Here is a 23178-nt window from a genome sequence, read left to right as displayed (position 1 = left end):
AGAAGACGATTAAAAAGTGATCAAATTTGTTCAAATGAAGAAGGTGACGGTATCATTTCGAACATTTTCATAGAGCACTCCCTACAAAATATATGCTACAAAACACATAAAACCGAAATACCTTCATAAGCCTAGTAATTTCAAGCAGTGTATGAGCCATAGATATATTGAAACAAATATAGTATTAGCTTAGACTTCATTGAATTATAAATTAAACTCTTTATACAAAATAACAAATACTATAAAAAAATTACGTATTAAACTTAAAATATAGTTTCTTCTTTAAATGTTGACACAGAATCCCGGTCCGTTGGGAGGTTCAGCGGCTATACCACGTCGTAGCATCCGGCAAGTGTGTTCCTCGATACGTTGTCGTACGTGAATAGTGACAGGATCTTTTGGCGGGTGTTTGTAATCGAGTCCTGACCACAATCGTTCAGCTACAGCACTAGTTCGCGGCCACGTCCTGTAATTAGTTTTTTTTTAATATTTGGAATAGGGAAACGATCTTTTATAAGGCCTTGTCCGCACAGCAATATTTCACCGTACGATTTTTTTCTCGTAATTCTGTAACATATTTAATATTAAAGGAGTATCCGCACTGGCGGTAAAAAAATCGCGCGGGAAAAAAATCTGTGACTTGATGCAAATTTAACGCGAAGCGGTGCGATTTATTTCCGCGCGAATATTTTGTACCGTATAAAGTAAGTATGGCTATGTTCGCACTGTGGAATAAAATTCTCGCGTTTCGCTTGATAGGTAATCGCTGGACCAACTAGTTGTAGTAAATTATCGAATGATTTTTTTGTCATTCTGTAATAGCCAAAAAACTTTTTGCTGTATTTTCGCAGCTCTTGATATTTTATGTAGAAAAATCCTTTCATGGGTCTCAATGCCCCAAGTGGGTGAATCCAATGCTCAGACATCTTTTGATACGTCTGTTACGCCGCTTTAGCATTAGATAAATTAATTTTTTTGTTGGGTTGTCAATTTTACACGTGCGTCTCAGCCGAGAATTGAATTAAACTGACGAAAACAGTACGAAATTTTATTCGCAGTGCGTGCTGGGTGTAATTCCGATCGCGGAATTTAATACGCGCGAATAAAAACCTCGCGGTGAAATATCGCTGTGCGGACAGGCCCTAAGTGATCGAAACCTTAGTTGCATTGGGATGATGAATAGCGGCTTAAACTCAGACACATGGCTGCTCCATAGCAGAGATAAACAAAAAGACGTTAGCTAATTCGCTTCGCATTTCTGCATCTTCTAATTAACTGAAGACTTGATTTGATAGATTTTATTATCATGAACATCCTGTAGCCTAGCTTCTATAATTACTGATGGCAAGACGTCGTTTGAGCCGGCACCCGGCCTATTTCTGCAGCGAAGCAGTAATGCGGCCCTCTTTGAAGGATAGGGTAGTCATCATACTAAACAATTGAGACCGACCTCGTGTCTGATGGTGGATGACTTCGGCTGCCACTTCTTCTTCTTCTTCTTATCAGCCCACAGACGTCCACTGCGGGACATAGGCCTCCCCCAAGCCTGGCCACAAAGATCGGTCCTGCACTGCTTGCATCCAGCGGATCCCCGCGAACCTCAATAGATCGTCAGTCTATCGTGTGGGAGGCCTACCCACACTACGTCTTCCGTCTACCACTTAACACAAAACAATAAAAACGCCTTCGATAAGATAACAGTAATAATCTCCCTGACCTGCTAATGACGTTCGTATCGTCAGCCATCTCGCCCCACATACAAGCTTCACCGCCAACGATGTTCTCCAGACGAGCGTTCTTCTTCTTCTGGTAGACCATAAGCCGAGGGTCGTCACCATAAAACGAGTTCCAATTGAAGTTCAAATAGTCCAAATACCATGACGATGAAAAAACGACTTTGTGACCCGAATTTAGAATCTAAAATTGTTAAATATAAAAATTTACATGAAGGTCAATAGTTTCATGCTTTCTTGACGCCATAAAGTATATCCATGAGTGCAATCTATTAGAAATTCAATGATATGGTTAATAAATACCACTTAGACTTGCGCAAGTAAATAGATTGGTCTGTTAGTAATGAAATTACATAAAAAAATTATTCAAATTTTAATTTAAATGACAAAATCCTCATTTTACCTTTATCATTTCATCAATCCATTTGTACTTCCAAACTTGTATGAGAGTGTCCTTAGAAATTGGCACTTTTTCATCGTACACTTCCTAGAAAAAAAGAAGAAGAAAAATGATAACGTGTTTGCTGATAACGTGTGTGCGTGTGCGTGTGCGTATGCGTGTGCTTGTGCGTATGCGTGTGCGTGTGCGTGTGCGTGAACGTGTGCGTGTGTGTGTGTGTGTGTTTACGTAGGAGCTGTGAAGGAACTGATTCTCAATATTAAGACAGTTCAATATTGTTGACAAAATGATATGTACAATGATAATCACACCAAGTCAAAACATAAAAATTCACCTTTATTTTTCCCTACTTATTTTCTGGTAGCATAATGAGCCGTTCTAGCTACACCCTTACGTGTGGGTGAGCTCACGGGTTGAACCTGAGAGAATTTGCTAACACTAGCCCTAGCAAGAGCAGTGCTTCGCAGAATCTACCGGGTCGGAAGACTCTACCTACTGAGAAGATCCTGCGAGAAACTCATTGGGCTAAAATTTCACCATAATACTATTAGCCCTGCAAGTTCCTTAATACTTTTAGTTTATCGTCATAAATCATAATTCCAAAATGAAAAAAACAAATTATATATTACTGGCGGTAGGACCTCTAGTGAGTCCGCACGGGTAGGTACCACCACCCTGCCTATTTCTGTCGTGAAGCAGTAATGCGTTTCGGTTTGAAGGGTGGGCCAGCCGTTGTAACTACACTGAGACCTTAAAACTAATATGTCAAGGCGGGTGGCGGCAGTTACGTTGTAGATGTCTCTGGGCTCCAGTAACCACTTAACACCAGGTGGGCTGTGAGCTGTGAGCTGTCCGCCCATCTATGCAATAAAAAAAATATAGATTTATTTGTGAAAGTTTCTCACATTAATGTTCTCAAAGCTACATGAGCCAGTTCTGAGAGCACCGTCAAAAATACGTAAATCAAAATCGGTAGCTAAAGCTTGTAAAGACTCGACAACTCCTTGTGAATAAGTTGACGAATCTATAGCTATTTATTGCATAACTAGTGTGGGCAGGGCGTCATGTGAACTCGCATGGACAGGTACCGCCACCCTATCCATTTCTGCCGCGAAGCAGTAATCCCTTTCGGTTTGAGCGTTCGGACAGCCGTGGTACTGTTAAACTGAGACTTAGAACTCATATCTCAAGGTGGGTGTCAGAATTTTCGTTGTGGATGTCTGGGCTCCGGTAACCACTTGAAAGTAAGCCTTTTTTTTTTCTACCTAAGCCGATAGCCTTGAGAGGCTATATCAGCGGAACCTTAACTAGTAGGTGAGCTCACGGGGCTCAAACCTGACGACGTTGCTAACACGAACCCTAGCAAGAGCCGTGCTTCGCAGAATCTACCACCGGATCGGAAACGCGACCCACTGAGAAGATCCGAAGAGAAACTCAGTGGGCTGTGTCTGAGGGTTAATTTACTCGTCGAGCCCTTCGTCGCAAGCGCCGGGTTCGACGAGAACGTTGACCGGTGCTTGAAGTACCTAAAAGCACCGTTAGTGGATCGGGAGGATCTGAGATGACGTGTTTGGGGCGACGTCGACTGCTTTCCATTCTTTCCGCAGGATCCGGAATCTAGTTACCGGCGGCCACGATGAGAGGGTCCTCGTGTCGTGCCGCTTTATCGAAGGGGTGAAAGTAGGCCGTGAGCTTGTCTACACATCACAGCAATAAAATGAAGGTACATTTAAAAAATAACTGACTTGCCAAACTATTGGAACTGTAGTTTTCTTCACTCGGCCAATAACCTCTTTCATGAACATAGCGTGGACACCGTTAGCGGTCAAATTGTGTTGTTTCATATACTCCTTCAGTTCGGGGTTCGATTGCCTATTAAATAGGAAAAGCTTAACTACGCATTCATCGTTCAATATCGTCATTAAATTTAATTAATGTCGAAAACAAAAGAAACCTATCAGTGATTGTCGGGCCCTATCCCCAGTAGTAATGCGGTGGACCGACCAAATTAAAACTGCAGTGGGAGGTCCCCTAAATGAGTGCAGTAGAATGGCCTCGAGCAGGGAGAGATGGCGCGACATCGTGAGACGCATCAAGTCTGCCCCTTCCAACACTACATGACGATCACGACCACTCTGTCAAGAGTGACACGACTGAGAAGAAGAAGAAGAATCCCCAGTAGTACACTAGTATAACGCTCAAAGAACAATATGGCCCATCTCCAAGTCGCCTTCCACGACACCCACAGGCAGAGACGGTGCTGTAATTCTACGCCGACACACAGCCATAACATCATACTAGGAGTTGAGTGACAAAAATAATGAGTGACACGTAATTAAGAATTACTAGTGATGCCCTGATAGTTGAAATTCGACTATAATTAATTGAAATATGATTTGTACACTATTATGATTCTATTGTTAAAGACTATTTATTATACTTCTATAATCATGAATTTCGCCAAGACTATACTATAGAAAAATATTAATAAAGACAAACAATATTTAATCTATTTTCAATTTGACCACAGCATAACCCTATAAAGTATACTTCAGTGGAACACAGGAGTGAAGAACAAAATTTGACAATAAATAAATAGTATGCATGCGTGTGTGCGTCAAATACATGGTAGTTCATGGTAGTTTGTGTAATGTTTTCTTTATTGATTTAATGTTTATTTAAAAAAATAATTAGCATTGTGCACTTCTTCTCTATATTCCCTATAAGTGTGGGAAATTTCATACTCCTCCGTCCGCGCAATTTTCGTAAAAAGGGATACACAGTTTTTGCTTCACGTATTAATATATAGATATTTTCATGTACCAGACGTCACTCAAGAACTGATACAGATGTTTGATGAATTTAAGTCTGCTGCTGTGCAAATAAATTTATTAATTAGCTGAGAAAATAATTGTTTAACACGTTTTGTATTGCAAGCAATGTAACCTCAATTAAATATTAGGCAACGTGCGGGGTCAATGTCCCAATGTCTCGTATGAATGATTCCGTTTTCGCGAATCATGAAATTCCTTAGCGATTGTATTCTAATGCTTCTATAAGCAAATTTTATAATTATAATTATAATATAGCTAGCTGCCCCGGCAGGCTTCGTGGTGCCTCAATCGATAAATAAAAGACCTAAGCTTTTGTATAAAATAAACTTAAAACAAACAAAAGAAATCCGTCCGACGGGGGACACATCAAAGGAAAAACAAATTTGTTATTTTTATTTAATTCCGAGCATTTTCATATTTATCTAACCTTTTAAACCTTCTCTGGACTTCCACGAATAATTCAAGACCAAAATTAGCCAAATCGGTCCAGCCGTTCTCGAGTTTTAGCGAGACTAACGAACAGCAATTCATTTTTATATATATAGATAGATTAACTGCCGACGTTTAAGTATTACGACAGCTACCGTTTAATTTTCCATTAAAAAAAGGGTGCGTGTACTTATGTACCCTCGTAAGAAGTTATACTTTATTTTTATTATGTTTTTTTTTAAATATTAAATAATTAATAATAATTATTTAACGTTAATAATTTAATAATATTTAGTATGAATTATATTAAATAATAATTATGTCATTTATATTACTAAAAAATGAATGCTAATAACACTTTTTTTACGAGTGTAGGTACATGCGCGAAAGTTCACCTGCAGCTATATTCAGACTCGTCAAGTTACTAGTACCAAGTAACTTCATTTCTGTTAATTTTGTGTCACGGTGCGCGCGCATCGTAAAATTTCACTCTCATCAGTTTTTCATAACGCACCTAAAGAAGTATAACTTCAAAAAATTCTTGAAATTTTCATATTTTTTTGCACGCAGAAAGTAATAACACTATCATGACAAGGAGATGCGCGGCTTGGGATTTCATATTCACGAAGAAGATCCCACCCGATGAATAAGTTTCAAATGAGTGTAAACAAGCAGAAACCAGAAAAAAAATTACATTGTATTTAATTGCTATAGGTATAACAGCGTACACAGCTAGGTAGCATCCTAAGTTTGAGATTAGCGGCTATCTGATCTCTCGATGGATACTACGATTTAATTTCTGAAAAGTGAGCGTTAGCTTTGTCATTGCGATGTGTGTTGAACAAAAGATGGGAACGTGAGCTCGTCTGCTCACCTGAGACAAATAATAAGGCCAAATCAAATCAAATCAAATCAAATCAAAAAAAAAATTGTTCAACATAAATGAAAGTACATACTTGTTGAACGTCAAAAAGAACTACCGCCAATTCACAAAAACTAGCCTCCGTCCTAAGAAGAACTGGCAAGAAACTCACCGAGCATGTCTTTTTTTTTAATTTTAGTTTTTTTTTTAAATATTCATTTTTACAATGAGTATTATAACGTAACAATTATTGCAATATTGAAATGCCCGGAGCGAGTAACTCATTCCCACTTTGTGCAATCTTCTAGATAAACTTTCTAGTAAGCTTTATTGCACAGATGTTCTATAATAGTTTTCTTAAACCTATGTATATGTAGGTTCTGAACATCTTGTGGGATTTTGTTGTACAGGCGCACAGACAAACGCCCGAATGAATTTCGTATCTTATGTAACCTACTCATCGGCATATCAAGTAACATCGTGTAGTTCGAATCTGAGAGCTTGCATGAGTAAACACCGCCATCCGGCCTATTATTACCGCAGAACGATGACGTATTCTGATTGGAGGAACATCTAAGCAACGCCGTGTGAGTCCAGTGCGCCCTCAAACTGGTTGTAGGACCTTTTGAATCTGCACTGGTAGGTACCACTACCCTGCCTATTTCTGCCGTGAAGCAGTAATGCGTTTCGGTTTGAAGGGTGGGGCAGCCGTGGTAACTATACTGAGACCTTAGAACTTATATCTCAAGGTGCGTGGCGCATTTGGCATTGTGGCCAAACCATTTAGTCTTATAATATCATATGACATCTCTGCACATATCCTCTATCACACACTCCATCTAAGTATTTTTAGAACCTCACCTCTTCGTTAGTAAAGTTCTTAGACTTACCAGCAGCTTAAATCCACTTCATCGCCTCCAACGTGATAATATCGATCAGGAAACAGATTCTGGACCTCCCGGATTAATTCCCCGAGGATTTTGTATGTGGTGCTCCTTATCGGATTCAAAGGACCGTAGGCTATAACTTTATTTTTCTCGTAGCATTTCGTCAGCAGCGTGGGATATGCAGCACCCCAGGATCTAGTGTGACCTAGAAATTATATTTATTTATTTAATATATTTTGTACACTCAACTCTTAGAAGAAACACGACAATAAAGATACAGAGTACAAGGGCACTACTTATTTCATGTTGAAATCTCTTCCAGTAGGCCCGCAAAAGGAAAGAAGAATTAGGAACACAAACCTAGTGCATACAGTAAACATTACATATAATAATATATACATATTACAAGATAGAAAACTATATATATATGCATAGATATAACTAGTCAGGTCATAAGTATTGTCATACAGTAAAAACTTTTCTTTTAGAATGCTGGCCACAAAAAAGTTTATTGAATTCGAATTTCGAATTGTTCATGAAAATAAAAATGTATACTTTTGGAATTTTACTAATTTTTTAAATATGGAGTGGACGCTTAAAGAAGACCGTGTTGCAGTTATTGCGTTGCATCGTTGCGGTTACGCGCCAATTAAAATTTTTAACATACTGAAAAATTTGAATATAACCAAAAGATTCGTTTATCGTACCATCAAACGATACAATGAAGACTCTAGTGTAGATGACAGGTCAAGAAGTGGTCGCCCTCGGTCTGTTAGGACTCCAGCAGTAATCAAAGCTGTTAAGGCGCGAATTCAAAGAAATCCCAAGCGTAAGCAGAAACTGTTGGCCCTTCAGATGGGGTTAAGCAGAACCACGGTGAAAAGGGTGTTAAATGAAGACTTAGGGCTTCGGGCATATCGAAGAAAAACAGGACATCGTTTGAATCCTCGTCTAATGGACCTGAGACTGAAGAGATGCCGCGCTTTGTTGAAGCGGTACGCGGGAAAAAAGTATCGGAAAATTCTTTTTTCGGATGAAAAAATTTTTACCCTAGAAGAGAGCTACAACAAACAAAATGATAAGGTGTACGCACACAGTAGTGAAGAAGCGAGCAACCGTATTCCGCGTGTCCAACGAGGTCATTTTCCATCCTCGCTCGTGGTATGGTTGGGAGTTTCTTATTGGGGCTTAACAGAGGTACATTTTTGTGAGAAATATGTAAAAACGAATGCAGGTGGTAGGGCCTATTGTAAGTCCGCACGGGTAGGTACCACCGCCCTGCCTATTTCTGCCGTGAAGCAGTAATGCGTTTCGGTTTGAAGGGTGGGGTAGCCGTTGTAACTATACTGAGACCTTAGAACTTATATCTCAAGGTGGGTGGCGCATTTACGTTGTAGATGTCTATGGGCTCCAGTAACCACTTAACACCAGGTGGGCTGTGAGCTCGTCCACCCATCTAAGCAATAAAAAAAAAAAAAAGTTGTGTATCAAAATACAGTCCTGACGAACCTTGTGGAACCTGTTTCTCATACCATGTTCAATAAAAGGCACTGGGTATTCCAACAAGATTCGGCGCCAGCTCATAGAGCGAAGAGCACACAAGACTGGCTGGCGGCGCGTGAAATCGACTTCATCCGGCACGAAGACTGGCCCTCCTCCAGCCCAGATTTGAATCCGTTAGATTACAAGATATGGCAACACTTGGAGGAAAAGGCGTGTTCAAAGCCTCATCCCAATTTGGAGTCACTCAAGACATCCTTGATTAAGGCAGCCACCGTTATTGACATGGACCTCGTTCGTGCTGCGATAGACGACTGGCCACGCAGATTGAAGGCCTGTATTCAAAATCACGGAGGTCATTTTGAATAAACTTTAGTGTCATAAGAATCTATGTTTTGTTAAGTTCATTTTGGTATATGAATGGTTACATAATGAATAAACTTGTTTCAATTATTTCACATTAAACATGTGACAGAATTTATGACCTGACTAGGTACTTACTTTATATTTTTTTTTTTTTTTTTTTTATTGCCTTTGTAGGCAGACGGGCATACGGCCCACCTGATGGTGAGTGGTTACCGTCGCCCATGGACTTCAGCAATGCCAGGGGCAGAGCCAAGTCGCTGCCTACCGCTTAATACTCTCCACAAGCCTCGTTTGAAGAAGGACATGTCATAGCGCTCGGGAAACACCGCGGAGGGGAGCTCATTCCATAGCCGGATGGTACGTGGCAAAAAAGATCTCTGGAAACGCACTGTGGATGACCGCAGTGGCTCCAGGTAGTATGGATGAACTCTACTCCGGTGGCGGGCGGTGCGATGGTAAAAACGAGATGCTGGTATCATCTCGAACAATTCCTCAGAGCACTCCCCATGGAACATACGGTATAAAATACAGAGGGAACCGAAGTCCCTCCGCAAACCCAGAGGCTCCAAACGATCCGAGAGAATGGGATTATCGACAATCCGAACGGCCCTCCTCTGTATGGAGTCAAATGGAAGAAGCTGGTATTTGGGAGCCCCGGCCCAGAGATGAGAGGAGTACTCCATGCGAGGCCGGACTTGTGCTTTATAAAGCAAAAGTCTTTGTCCAGGCGTGAAGTACCGCTTCGCTCTGTTGAGGACTCCCAGCATTTTGGACGCCAACTTGGCTTTGCCTTCCAAATGACTCCGAAACTGGACATCGCTCGAAATGTCGACCCCAAGTATCCCGATACTCTCGGAAGGTTGCAGGGATACTCCTTGGAATTGCGGCGCCATGACAAAGGGGTCCTTCTTCGCAGTGAACGCGCAAACTTGTGTTTTTATCGGGTTGAATTGAACCAAGTTCAATTCACCCCATTCGGAGACTCGCCCCAGAGAGTTCTCCACTTCAGACACAAGTTTTGATCGTCTCTCTTGCACCACGCTCCGAGAGAGACTCTGATGGCCGATATATCGCGCATCCCCCGTGCTATCATCTGCATAGCAATGCATGCCATCAATAGACAGCATGTCATTGATATACAGGATGAAAAGCGTGGGGGAGAGCACCGAACCTTGTGGAACGCCAGCGTTAATGGTCATGGTATCAGAACAGTCACCGTCTACAACGACCGTGATGCTCCGCCCATCCAAAAAGCTAGCGATCCACTTGCAGAGACCCTCGGGGATTCCGTAAGATGGTAACTTCGATAGAAGTGCCCTATGCCAGACCCTGTCGAAGGCCTTCGCGATATCAAGGCTCACAGCAAGAGCCTCGCCCTTGCTCTCCAAGGCTTCAGCCCACCTGTGAGTAAGGTATACAAGAAGATCGCCAGCTGAGCGACCGTGACGGAAACCGTACTGTCGGTCACTGATCAGCTGGCGATCTTCAAGATACTTCAGGAGTTGTGTATTTATAATTCGCTCCATCACCTTGGAAAGCAAGGAAGTTATCGCGATAGGCCTGTAGCTCGATGGGTCCGACCGGTCACCCTTCTTGGGGATAGGGTGGACATGAGCAGTCTTCCATGAAGACGGAACCTTGTTAGTGCAATAAGAGAGGCGATACAAACGCGTTAGCGCAGGTGTCAGCTCAGGGGCGCACGTTTTCAGAACCACTGCGGGGATGCCGTCTGGCCCACTCGACTTATGAACGTCCAGGAGTCGGAGCTCCCGCCTGACTGCACACTGTGTGAAGCAGATATCCGGCAGGGAGCTATCACACCGGGGGATGCTCGGTGGTGTGGCACCCCCGTCGTCCACAGTCGAGTTCGAGGCGAAGAGTTTGACCAGAAGGTCAGCCTTCTCTTTCGCGCTGTGGGCCAGATTGTCATCGGACTTGCGCAGTGGTGGGAGACTAGACCTGCAAAAGTTTCCTTCTGCAGCTTTGGCGAGCGACCAAAAAGCACGGCTCCCGGAGGGATAGCTCTTCAATCGCTCGCCAACTCTAGCAACGTGCTCCGACTTCGCCTTGGCAATTACCTTCTTGTAGGACCTGGAAGCGGCGTTATATTTCCGCCTTTCCCCTGAGATGTTAGGATCCCGACGTCTCCTGGCATTATCCCATGCCACGTATGCGGACCGCTTGAGGCGTGCAGCATCCCTGCTGGCATTGTTATACCAGGGTCTGCTGCGACCCCCAACGGGCACTTCAGAGGAGGGAATAAACAATTCCATCCCCTGGAGCACCACGTCTTTAAGTCGGTCCGCACAGACGTCAGGATCAGCAGAGGAAAAGCAGAACCGCCCCCATGGGTAGGATGCGTAAAATTCACGCAATCCATCCCAATCTGCTGACATATACCGCCAAACTCTTCGATACCCGGTCGTCGTTCGACGATCAGGACGAGAGAGTGGTACGGCAGCACGAATAAGGCAGTGATCAGACGATCCAAGCGGAGCGTCGACCACCACACTGTATCCGGCCGGATCTGTGGTCAGCAGAAGGTCCAACAAAGAAGGCTCGTGCCCCTCGATATCTGGGACACGGGTGGGCTGTGTCACCAGCTGGGAGAAGCCGTAGGCCAAGGCGAAATCGTAGGCAGTCCGACCCGGGAGGTCAGTGGTTCTGGACCCCAACCACTCTTGGTGGTGAGCGTTAAAGTCTCCAAGAACCACCACCTCCGCAGATGGGTACTGCTCAAGCACGCGGTTAGTCCCCTCTTGCACATGCTCAAACAGAGCTGAACCTGCATCACTGCTGTGGGACCTGTACAGGCACGCGTAGATTCGGCTACGGCCCCCGTGATCTACGCGCAGCCACAAGAGGGACAGGTCCCGTTGTTCGAGGCCCCGAAGACGGCGACAACAGACATCAGCCCGGACGAATACGCATACCCCGGCTTTACGCAGGAAGTTGTGCTCCAATACGTAGCCGGGATACTCAAGGTATGAGGTATCATCCGGAGCAGATATCTGCGTCTCCGTTAAAAAAAGCAGGGCAGGCTGCGCCGTCTCAAGGTGGTGGTGTACGGCGTCAAGGTTGCTATGTAGGCCCCTGACATTGCTGAAATCCACATTAAATGTGGAATGGGGAACCGCCTGTGAAACCCTTTTCTTTTTTTTTGTCGACTTCATTGTTGTAAAATTTTCGGAGAGTAGGATTAGGAGAGGTAGGATGTTGGAGGTGAGATCGAGGCAACACCTGAATGAAGCGCGGAACATAGTACGTGCTCGACCACGGATTGCGTGAGAGACTGACGCAGGGCATGGAAGGGCCCCCAGTCCACTCTGCGTGCGATCGCCGGGATCCACTCCGGTCTCCGACTCCGGCACGACGACCGCACGACAGGATTTTACACCGGTTGGCGGGACAGCTTCCCGGGGCGGAGTTTAGTAGAGACACCCGGGTTCAGGTCCCCTACTGACCGGCGGGCGGCAGCGGGTACCGTTTCACTGGGTCTCCCTATACCCCCGTCAAACAATCACGCCCCGCGAGTTCGCACGCACGTCTGCTCCGCAAGTTCCAGGCGTCACCAAGACTCACCCCCAACAAGGAAGGGGAAAAGGAAGGGATAGAACTGGCTCTCCAACCCACACGCCGGAACACAGCTAGGCTATTTGGCGGCGGACTCTAGTTGGAGGGTGGTCGCCAGCCAGTCGGACTAGGTCCTACCACCGGTTATGTTTTCGGCTCCCGTTTAGCACCACCCAGGGGTCACTTGTAGGGAATCGCGGGTTAAACCTACGGAAGCGGGAAGCACCAACCCCAACCAATTGTGTAATGTATTATAATACATTACACAATTATATATACTTTTATTTAATATGGTAAGGATAAATAGTGCTCTTTAACAGATTTCTGGAACGCTGCTATGGTTTTCACGGTCGTATGCTTGGAGGGAGGGAATTCCAAAGTATATCTGCTTGTACAGAAAATGATTTTACGTAAGCATGTGTTTTATGAACAGGGCATTTGAGGAGAGTTTCAATGTTCTACAAGGAGCAAGGGAGGGCCAAGGGAGGGAGAAGCAAGGGAGGATATTTGTAAAATCGGTTCTATATTCGTCAAATTTAGTGGTCGGCAGCCCGCGGTTCTTTGACTCCTCTCGGCTACGGCTCTTCGAAACGCTTAGATCCGGCACGGAATATTTATTACTTATTATATTGCCTTGTAAAAGACGAGTAAACGTTTTTGAAACAAGGCTATAAATATACCTGTAAAAAAAATTGGCTCTCTGAATAATAATACAATACAATTGTATACACTTGTGTGTTAATAATACAATTGTGTGTTATCTATATTTGGCTCTTTTGATTGACAAGGTTGCCGACAACTGGTATAATAATTCATTTAAAATAGACAATTTATTTAAGATGAATTAAATAAAAATGTATTGGTTATTTCCAAACTTTACCGATTAGGTATTTTAGGCTGAACAATAAAACTGATGTCAAACGATGAGTACACACTTCCGCTGATAATCCTACTCAACATTCCCAGGATCATGACCTCATCAGGAACCCAGGCTATCTCTCTATTAATTAATATTACTATCCAGCCTATCTATTAATGAATTTTTCTGGCTTAACGAAAATGGCTCTAGGGGATTTTTGTATAATACATTCTGGTGTAAGCGTTGAGATATTATAAAATAGTGAGTAAATAGTGAGTGGTATGAAAAAAGAGGTAGTGCCTACGAAGGTATGGTTTTTCCTCTAACTATGCTGGTAATCTCCAAGGGCCATGCCAGAGTAACCGGGCGAATAGGGGCTCTAACTTGGTGACGTTGCTAATACTAACCCTGGCAGGAGCAATGCTTCGCAGAAGCTACCACCGGATCGAAAACGCAACCCATTGAGAAGATCCGGCGAGAAACTCAGTGGACTCAGTAGACTCAGTAGATATACTAAAGCTTAGAAAGATATGTGTGGCGGTTTTCATAAATTAAGATCGAAAAATCATGCAATGTTTTTCACACACGCAGCACGTGACAAGACGGAGGTAAAACTAGAATCTACTTGTGAAGAAAGTCAGTACAAGATAGTCAATAGAAAATATCGAAAACACTCACCGGGCACATCAATTTCTGGTATTACACGGATAGCACGATCTCTCGCGTAGTTTATTATCATTTTAATATCCTTCTTCGTGTACACCATTGATGGATGGAAAGCGCCCTTTTCGCTGCGCAAAAAAATAATGAAAATACGATTATTAGTCGAAGCTTCTTTTACGGGTTTAATTTCGAGTGATTGTGTTATTTCCGACATTTCCAATATGTTACAGATCTAGTGATCACGGTCGTGGAATTATATCTATGACTGGTGGAATCAGAACATAATACTGTGAAGAAAAGGCTTGTGGAGACTATTTAACGATTAATAGCGGCTTAGCTCTGCCTCTGGTATTGCTGATGTCCACGGGCGACGGTAACTACCTACCATCAGATAGGCCGTCTGTCTACAAGGGTCATAAAAAAATACTCAATGGTGCTCATTCTATGCCGCAACCTCCACAAATCACAATGTACTTACTATAAAAACTGAGACCTTAGAACTCATATCTCAATGGTCTATAGGCTCCGGTTACCACTTAACATCAGGTGGGCCGTGAGCTCGTCCAACCATCTAAGCTCTAAAAAAATATCTGATTAAGAGTCAATACTGATCGCGGAATGAAATGAACGCGTGATCAAAATAAAAAGCCGCTAAAACCTCAAACTTGGTAAAATTTCACTCTTATAAGGAAAGCTTTGATCGTCAACTATGTGCCAGTGTAGCACGTTCATTTTGTTGATGCTCATCGCGTCCAAGGTTTTCTGAATTGTATTCAACGACAGGTAATGTCTTCCGGTGTCCAATAGGAGTCCTCGATGCTTGTACTGCGGGAAATCATGGATCTCCGTTTTGTTGATCCTGATTTCCTGAAAGTTTAATTTAGAAATTTTAGTTACATTAATAATAATTAAAGTTTTGGTAACAGTGTTTATTATTCGACAAATGCTCTCACCACCACAGATATTTTAAGACTCCTAAATTACTTAATAATAGGGCTATTAGAAATGTGATTAGAAGTTATTAGATCGTAAGTAATGAATTTGCTCGTTAACTTAACCATTTTGAGGTATTTCGTTTGAATGTTCGTTAGTAGGTATAACTTTTTGGTAAAAGAAAAACTTAACCGATAACCCTTTAGATACCTTTGAATCATCCGTGAAATACAAAAGATGCGTCCAGGACTCAAATGCTCGCATCATGCCCCAAACAGATAAACTTGTCATCTGTGAGTTTGCACCAACTGTCAGATTATCTAAAACACAATGTACCAATGTTCGATGGAACTATCATCATCATCACTATTTATCATCTAAGTATCTATTTATATTCAGTTTTTACCACTGCAAAGTCCTAGCCTTTATTGCCGCGGTTACACCATTCGTCCAAGCTACTACTGGTGGTAGGACCTCTTGTGAGTCCGCACGGGTAGGTACCGCCACCCTGCCTATTTCTGCCGTGAAGCAGTAATGCATTTCGGTTTGAAGGGTGGGGCAGCCGTTGTAACTATACTAAGACGTTAGAACTTATATCTCAAGGTGGGTGGTGGGTGACATTTACGTTGTAGATGTCTAACACCAGGTGGGCCGTGAGATCGTCCCCCCACATAAGCAATAAAAAAAAACTATAAAGCTATAAGGCTAAGCTACCATTACAACGAAATAAATGCATGTGCATAGAGTTTGTGTGGTAGCCTAGAAGAGCACCAATTCATCTCATCGCCATCGGTCTCGTAAAAAAACAACTACTAAATTCGCCGGGGAGTGGGCAGCAACGTTTTTTAGGTAAAATACCGGTGTACTCCGATCACCCATCGGCATTTATTGGTAGAGCGCATTATGATCCCGCACGACCGGGTACTATCGTACTATCCATTCCTATCGTGACGTTTCAGTCGGAAGGATCGGAAAGCTTAGAGATTTTGACTTCTAACCTCAAGCTGGGTGTTAGAATTTTTTGTGATTTCATGATGACCATGGGCTTCGGTAACCACTAGGTAGGCCGTCGTTAGTTCGTTCACCCATTTCAGGAATAAAAAAGTAATTAAATAATCCGTTAATATTTTCTCCGTCGCGTATTTTAGGTCCCGTACAGATTATTTTAATATCCCAGATTGCATGTGTCGTGTGACGATTTATTATCTATGTTCATAAAATATCATGCCCCATGCAGATAATTAGTCCATAAAATTAGACCGGATATGGAGACAGAATATGTGATACCGATAAATGTAATGTGGACCACAATGTGTTTTGTTTGTACACGTTAGATGGTACTTATAAATTATCTTATACACAAACTATCAGGTTTTCACACATAAATCACGCAGGTCCGACGGGCCCCGGTCCTCTGACAATTGGGTCCACTGGGATTGCATACAAATTAAAATAAATTAATAAGAAAAAAAAAACCATTATGATAGGATGCATAAATTTAAGTAAATGCACACGATATCAATAATACCTACTGTTAAATAGGGTAACTAATTTAACGGTAGGCAGCGGCTTGGCTCTGCCCCTGGCATTGCTGAAGTCCATGGGCGACGGTAACCACTCACCATCAGGTGGGCCGTATGCTCGTCTGCCTACAAGGGCAATAAAAAAAAAAACGAATTCAGTGATTTAATAAAAATTAAAATACAATGTGACGGTTTTCATCCAATGAATTTGTCACGGGCCTCAGGTGGTATAGCTACGTCACTGTTCCCGCTCATACATAGATAAATAGAGTCCACTGAGCTTCTCGCCGAATCTTCTCAGTGGGTCGCGCCTCCGATCCGGTGGTAGATTCTGCGAAGCCCTGCTCTTTCTAGAGCTAGCGTTTTTTTTTTTTTTTTTTATTGCTTAGATGGTTGGACGAGCTCACAAGCCACCTGGTGCTAAGTGGTTACTGGAGCCCATAAACATCTACAAAGTAAATGCGCCACTCACCTTGAGATATAAGTTCTAAGGTCTCAGTATAGTTAAAAAGGCTGCCCCACCCTTCAAAACGAAACGCATTACTGCTTCACGGCAGAAATAGGCGGGGTGGTGGCACCTACCCGTGCGGACTCACAAGAGATCCTACCACCAGTAAGACACCAGTGTTAACAAATTCTCTCAGGTTGAGCCCGTGAGTTCACCTACCCATCCGAGGGTAGCTGGAATAACCCCTTAGGCTACCAACGAATACGTAGGGAAATAAATAAATAAATAGATGATGAATATTGCAAGAGAGAGAGAGAGAGAGAGAGTATTCTTTATTGTACACCAAAAAACAAATAAACAGTGCGATGCATTAAAACAAAAAAGTACAATTGGCGGTCTTATCGCTAAGAGCGATCTCTTCCAGACAACCATCAGGTGGACAAGAATCATTTGGAAACGAACTACGCGCGGTGTACCATTCCAGTGAAATACATATACGTATATGTACACACACATATAGACATATATATCTCCGTAAATATATATACAATTAATACAAAGTATTATAATATAATAATTATTATTAAAAGAGTTGACTTTTCCGAAGGTCGACACACCATATTTTAGCTATAATGCATTTTAGCATTTTAGCTAAGGCAAACGAGCTCCTTCCCGGGAATTAAGACATCTGCCCAAGATTCTTCTTAGGAAAATCAACCAGAAAAGACTTTCATACCAATGGCGTGTACAATTTCTGAAGCGGGACGGCTCCGAGTATCAGCTATTCTTCCATTTGAATCCGACAAAATAACCCTGTATTCAGATTGTAAAGGAAGACAATGGGTACTTTAAATTTCTAACGAGAAAATTTTCCTGTATCGTGGATGTGGTTGCTAGGTAATGTATATGATTCGAACATATAGCGAATTCACTTTATGATGAATACACGCGAATACCCTTTGAACCTAGACGACGACCTCTAGAAACAAGGTTCAATGATGATAGTACAAAGCAGTGAATTGGCTGCTAAAGTTGTCTGTCAGTTAAATTCGATGAAAATTGTAAAACCTTGGCATTTATGTTTTCCTACCTTTTCACTGGTAGCCTAAGATCCAGCTATACCCGGTCGGGTAGGTGAGCTCACGGGTTGAACCTGAGAGAATTTGCTAACACTAGCCCTAGCAAGAGCAGTGCTTCGCAGATTCTACCACCGAATCAGAATTGCGACCCACTGAGAAGATCCAGCGAGAAACTCAATGGGCTGTGCCTATGGGTTAGTTCGTTAGTCGAGGAACCTAAAAGCACAGAGTAAATCCGGGGGATCCGACAATACATGTTACGGGCGACGGTGGCTTTGCGCCGCTACAGAATAAGATAAATAATTTAACGGTCGTCTGGTGTAGTGGTAAGTGACATGATCACTACACAAGGGGGTCGCGGGTTCGAATCCCGCCAAGGGAAGATATTTGTATGATAAATATAAATGTCTTTTCCAGGGTTATGGGTGTATATTAAATATATGTATGTGTATAATAAAAATCTTACATTTATATCCGTTGTCTGGTACCTGTAACACAAGTTCTTTACGAACTTATCACGGGACCAGTTAACGTGGCGTGATTGTTAGTAAATATTTATATTTATTTATAATTTATGTTGTAATGTTTAACTCACAGCTCTCGTCCATGTCAAAATGTGGATAATATTCACAAGGAGCAGACATGTTAATTGTAAGCCTTTTCAGTACACCTAAATACTTCTCAATGTCGTGCGGTTCTACATGAGTCGAAATGTTGTTGTACCGTTTTACGATCATATATTGGCGCTGCCAGATTTCCGTGTATCGTTCTATCGTTTCATTCAGTAGATTGCACTTTTTGTTTACAATCTGCAAGTAATAAATTATTTTAAGCCCGACTCTAAACCGGAAAGTACTTTGATATTACTTATTGAGCTAGCCAAATGTTTGAAGTCTTCATTGCGGTCAAGGCAATGAAGATAAGGAAGCAATGAAGATGAGATACGAGTCTATGGCCAAGTCGCTGCCTATCACTGAGGAATCTTTTCAAGCCTCGTTCAAAGGTCACAGCAGAGGCCACAGAAGGCCACAGCCCTAATTAAATTCTATGGAGTTAATTCTAAAGCTCGATTATTGCTAGGTGTCTACAAAGTGGCTACCAGAATTCATAGACATTCAGACTGAATGCGGCCTTAGGGCATGAGATTGTAGTTTCTATTGTACATCCTTCGGACGGGAACCCAATCCTACTTCGCACTGGCCGGAGGGTAGCATTCGCTCGTACGGGCTCACACTACCCTCAATTCGAGTAGTAAACAAGGCAAAAGGGATGACAAGTCGTAACAATTAATTATTAATAAGTAATTTTGCGTAAAATCTTGTTTTTATTAAAAACCTGTTACATAGATACGACTTAAAAATTATCAAATTAGTGTAGGTATTGTCATCGGTCCTCGATAAATCTACAAAGTTTGAATGAAATCTGGCCGCTTAAAGTGGATCAAAATCGCGTCTAAAACAGTCAGTTACAAACATACATACAAGTGAAGCTAATATAAAACGTGTATATAAAAATAATATATCTTTATATATATAAATGAATGAATGCTGTTCGTTAGTCTCGCTAAAACTCGAGAACCGCTGGACGATTTGGCTAATTTTGGTCTTGAATTATTAGTGGAAGTTCAGAGAAGGTTTAAAAGGTAGATAAATATGATAATGCTCGGAATTAAATCTTTGATGTGTCCTCCGTCGGACGGATTCCTTTGGTTTGTTTTAAGTGTGTTTAGGTTTTTATTTATCGATTGAGGCACTACGAAGTCTGCCGGATCAGCTAGTATATTATAATTATAATTTAAGGAAAAATATTTATAAATCGTTGCACTGGCATACCTCTATTTGAATGACGTCCGGGCGAAATAAATAAAAATAATCGCTTTTCGTTTCCTTTTGCGGCTTCGGCCAGACCTCGCCTCGCGTCGGTGGGAACTTCGGTCCGGGCTCGACAATATAAATCGAATCGGACGGTGCAGCAAAGAAACTCAGAACCGATACGAGCAGCATCGTCGCCATCGCGCCGACCATCACGATTTTTATTTTAAATCTGCATTTACACACGCGAACGTTCATGGGGAGTACAGTTTCACTACTGAATCGGATTTGTAATTACTAGTCTAACAAAATGATTGGGCTCGCCTGTCGCCTTCGTGTGCCGTGTGTGGATCTAACAGGAGCATTGCCGTCCTTATTGATAAATTAACTAGCTGTGCGCCGCTTATACACTCGCGTGCGTTTGAATTTTTAGCCGCTGTATTGAGTTATATCATATCTCCCAGCGAGGAAATGACTCCGTAGAGCGCCTTGTCGTTAATTTTTTATTGGTGGTAGGACCTCTTGTAAGTCCGCGCGTGTAGGTACCACCAGTCAGCCTATTTCTGCCATGAAGCAGTAATCCATTTTTGAAGGGTGGGGCAGCCGTTGTAACTATACCGAGATCTTAGAATTTATATCTCAAAGTGGGTAGCGCATAAACGTTGTAGATGTCGATGGGCTCCAGTAACCACTTAACACCAGGTGGGCTGTGAGCTCGTCCACCCATCTAAGCAATAAAAAAGGCAAAATAGAAGGCACCAGACCGCGTGGAAGGTTGCCCATGCGATGGATCGACCAAGTCATGTTGGCGGTTGTTTGCATGAGTGTACCAGGCTCATCGCAAACCAGCAGACGTGGAGATTGCTCGTGAGGCGCATAACATCGGCCCACAGCAAGGATACTGAATGATTACCGCTCTGACAAGAGTGATACGACAACGGACATTAAGCTATTTCAGCTTTATATCATCATCAAGAGATAGGTTATGTAATGCAAAAGTCGTATTCGAGTTGCTGATCATTTAGCTATTTCTGCTCACAGGTTATATTTTTCTGCTCACAAAAATACGAATACTATGCTAACCATTTAAATAACACCCAATTCGAATTAGCGTGGATAATCAAGTTGGCTATGAATCTACCAGAGTATCATTATAGGGTTAAAAGCATAAACTTCTGATCGTTCTCAGACATTCTCAGATTATGTTTTCAAGACGGAAGCACCCTTACCTCCTTTTTTTTTATTGCTTAGATGGATGGACGAGCTCACCGACGGTGGTGGTACCTACCCGTGCGGACTCCCAAGAGGTCCTACCACCAGTGATTACGCAAATTATAATTTTGCGGGTTTGGTTTTTATTACACGATGTTATTCCTTCACCGTGGAAGTCAATCGTGAACATTTGTTGAATACGTATTTCATTAGAAAAATTGGTACCCGCCTCGGATTCGAACACCGGTGCACCAGACGTCTTATCCTTTAGGCCACGACGACTTAAGTACCCGCTGCTAGAAATTTCTGTAATGCTTACAAAATAACTTTATGAAATCAGAATAAAAACTAAAGAATATGGCTGAGTTATTAAAAAGAGAGGTGGCTGTTAAAAACAATCAATACTGCCTCCGTAGTTATGAAACTACTTATTTATTTTTATGAATTTATTTATTATTGTTAATTTTATATTATTATTATTTATTTATTATTTATGTTTGTACGTACGCTCCCAAAAGATCAGAAAAGGATGGACTGATTTGGATAAAATTTTCAGGAATTTTTGTCAGGATTACCTGTGAAGTTTGGTAGGAATATGGTCAAAGTCAAATCCAATATCGTTCATCAAAGCGGGCCGGGTTTGACTTTGGTTAAAAGTCGTATCAAAAGTACCGTTTTACAAATGAATTTAGAAAAGAAATATATTTCATACTAGCTGACCCGGCAGACTTCGTAGTGCCCTAATCGATAAATAGAAGACACATCAAGGGGACACATCAAAGGAAAAACAAAATTGTTTGTTTTTATATAATTCCGAGCTTATTTATGTTTCTTCACCTTTTAAACCTTCTCTGGACTTCCACGAATAATTCAAGACCAAAATTAGCCAAATCGGTCCAGCCGTTCTCGAGTTTTAGCGAGACTAACGAACAGCAATTCATTTTTATATATATATAGATTACACAAACATTGCAATTCTAATGTACTAAATAGTGGTAAGTTCCGACTGGTTGAACTGCTGCTGTGCGGGGTAGGTAAACCGTGCGTTGTCTTTTTTTTTACCTAAGCGGATAGCCTTGAGAGGCTATTTCAGCGTAACCTTAACTAGTAGGTGAGCTCACGGGGCTCAAACCGAAGTGATGCTAACACTGACCCTAGTAAGAGCAGTGCTTTGCAGAATCAACCACCGGATCAGAAACGCGACCCACTGAGAAGATCCGGCGAGAAACTCAGCGGGCTGTGTCTGAGAGTTAATTTATTCGTCGAGCCCTTCGTCGCAAGCGACGGGTTCGACGAGAACGGTGACCGGTGCTTGAAGTACCTAGAAGCACCGTCAGTGGATCGGGAGGATCCGAGATGACGTGTTTTGGGCGACGTCGACTGCTTTCCATTCTTTCCGCAGGATCGGGAATGTAGTTACCGGCGGCCACGATGAGAGGGTTCTCGTGTCGTGCCGCTTTATCGAAGTGGCCCCAATGTTGTTGTTCGGAACTTGTATATATGCGCTTTATCTTGAAAATGTCGTGAGCGATATTCAGGCATCTGTCAATTATCTTGCGTTGTATGATGGCTACCCGCCACAGGCTCCAGTAACCGCTTAATACCAGGTGGACTGTGAGATCGTCCAACCGTCTAAGCAATAAAAAAAATAATGAAAGATTATTGTTGCATCGTGCGATCAAACTCCGAAATGAAGACTCTTCAGCATTTCTTGACTGCTTTAACGTCTTCCTCAAACGAGATAAGAGGAGAGTCGTCCGCGTTATACAACTGTTGAACTAAGGCTCTACTAATTTCCCAAAAAACGGTAACCACCTACTTTCAGGAGAATCTGATTATTATAAGAAATGAAATTTAAACTAATTGGAATTTCATTATTATATTATTTTATTTCGTTATAGATTGGTTATAGTTATAATATAAACGCAACTATATAAAAAAAAATCGTTTTTGCGTGTAATGCAAATTAAAAGAAGGTAAATAAGTCCACATGTTTATGGACATGTGTGTCATTTAGTTCCTACTCTGTAGACAGCCTATTGTTAGTAAAAGTACTTCTTGGTACA

At 42.2% G+C, this 23178-nt stretch overlaps 1 protein-coding gene across 1 annotated transcript; it reads right to left on the bottom strand.

Moving 5' to 3' along the window:
• Positions 1-182: 182 nt before the first annotated feature.
• On the bottom strand, positions 183-20445 carry LOC101745028 (beta-hexosaminidase subunit beta). Its single transcript, XM_004924183.5, has 10 exons — positions 19922-20445; positions 18685-18898; positions 15250-15359; positions 14765-14973; positions 14122-14234; positions 7149-7350; positions 3879-4005; positions 2137-2220; positions 1718-1917; positions 183-466 (listed from the first exon to the last, which is right to left on the bottom strand). Exons 1-10 carry the CDS (start codon positions 20156-20158, stop codon positions 283-285), a joined length of 1680 nt encoding a protein of 559 aa, XP_004924240.1. The 5' UTR covers positions 20159-20445; the 3' UTR covers positions 183-282.
• Positions 20446-23178: the final 2733 nt, after the last annotated feature.

This window comes from Bombyx mori, chromosome 19 (assembly GCF_030269925.1).
Source record: "Bombyx mori chromosome 19, ASM3026992v2".
In the NCBI taxonomy this organism is placed as follows: Eukaryota; Metazoa; Arthropoda; class Insecta; order Lepidoptera; family Bombycidae; genus Bombyx; species Bombyx mori.
This window is presented reverse-complemented; position numbering and strand designations above follow the sequence as displayed.

Coding starts and splice junctions, on each gene's coding strand:
- LOC101745028 (XM_004924183.5), bottom strand. CDS start 20,158: ATGAACGTTCGCGTGTGTAAATGCAGATTTAAAATAAAAATCGTGATG. Junction 1,918..2,136: donor GGATTGATGAAATGATAAAG/GTAAAATGAGGA, acceptor TAACAATTTTAG/ATTCTAAATTCGGGTCACAA. Junction 467..1,717: donor GATACGAACGTCATTAGCAG/GTCAGGGAGATT, acceptor AACTAATTACAG/GACGTGGCCGCGAACTAGTG.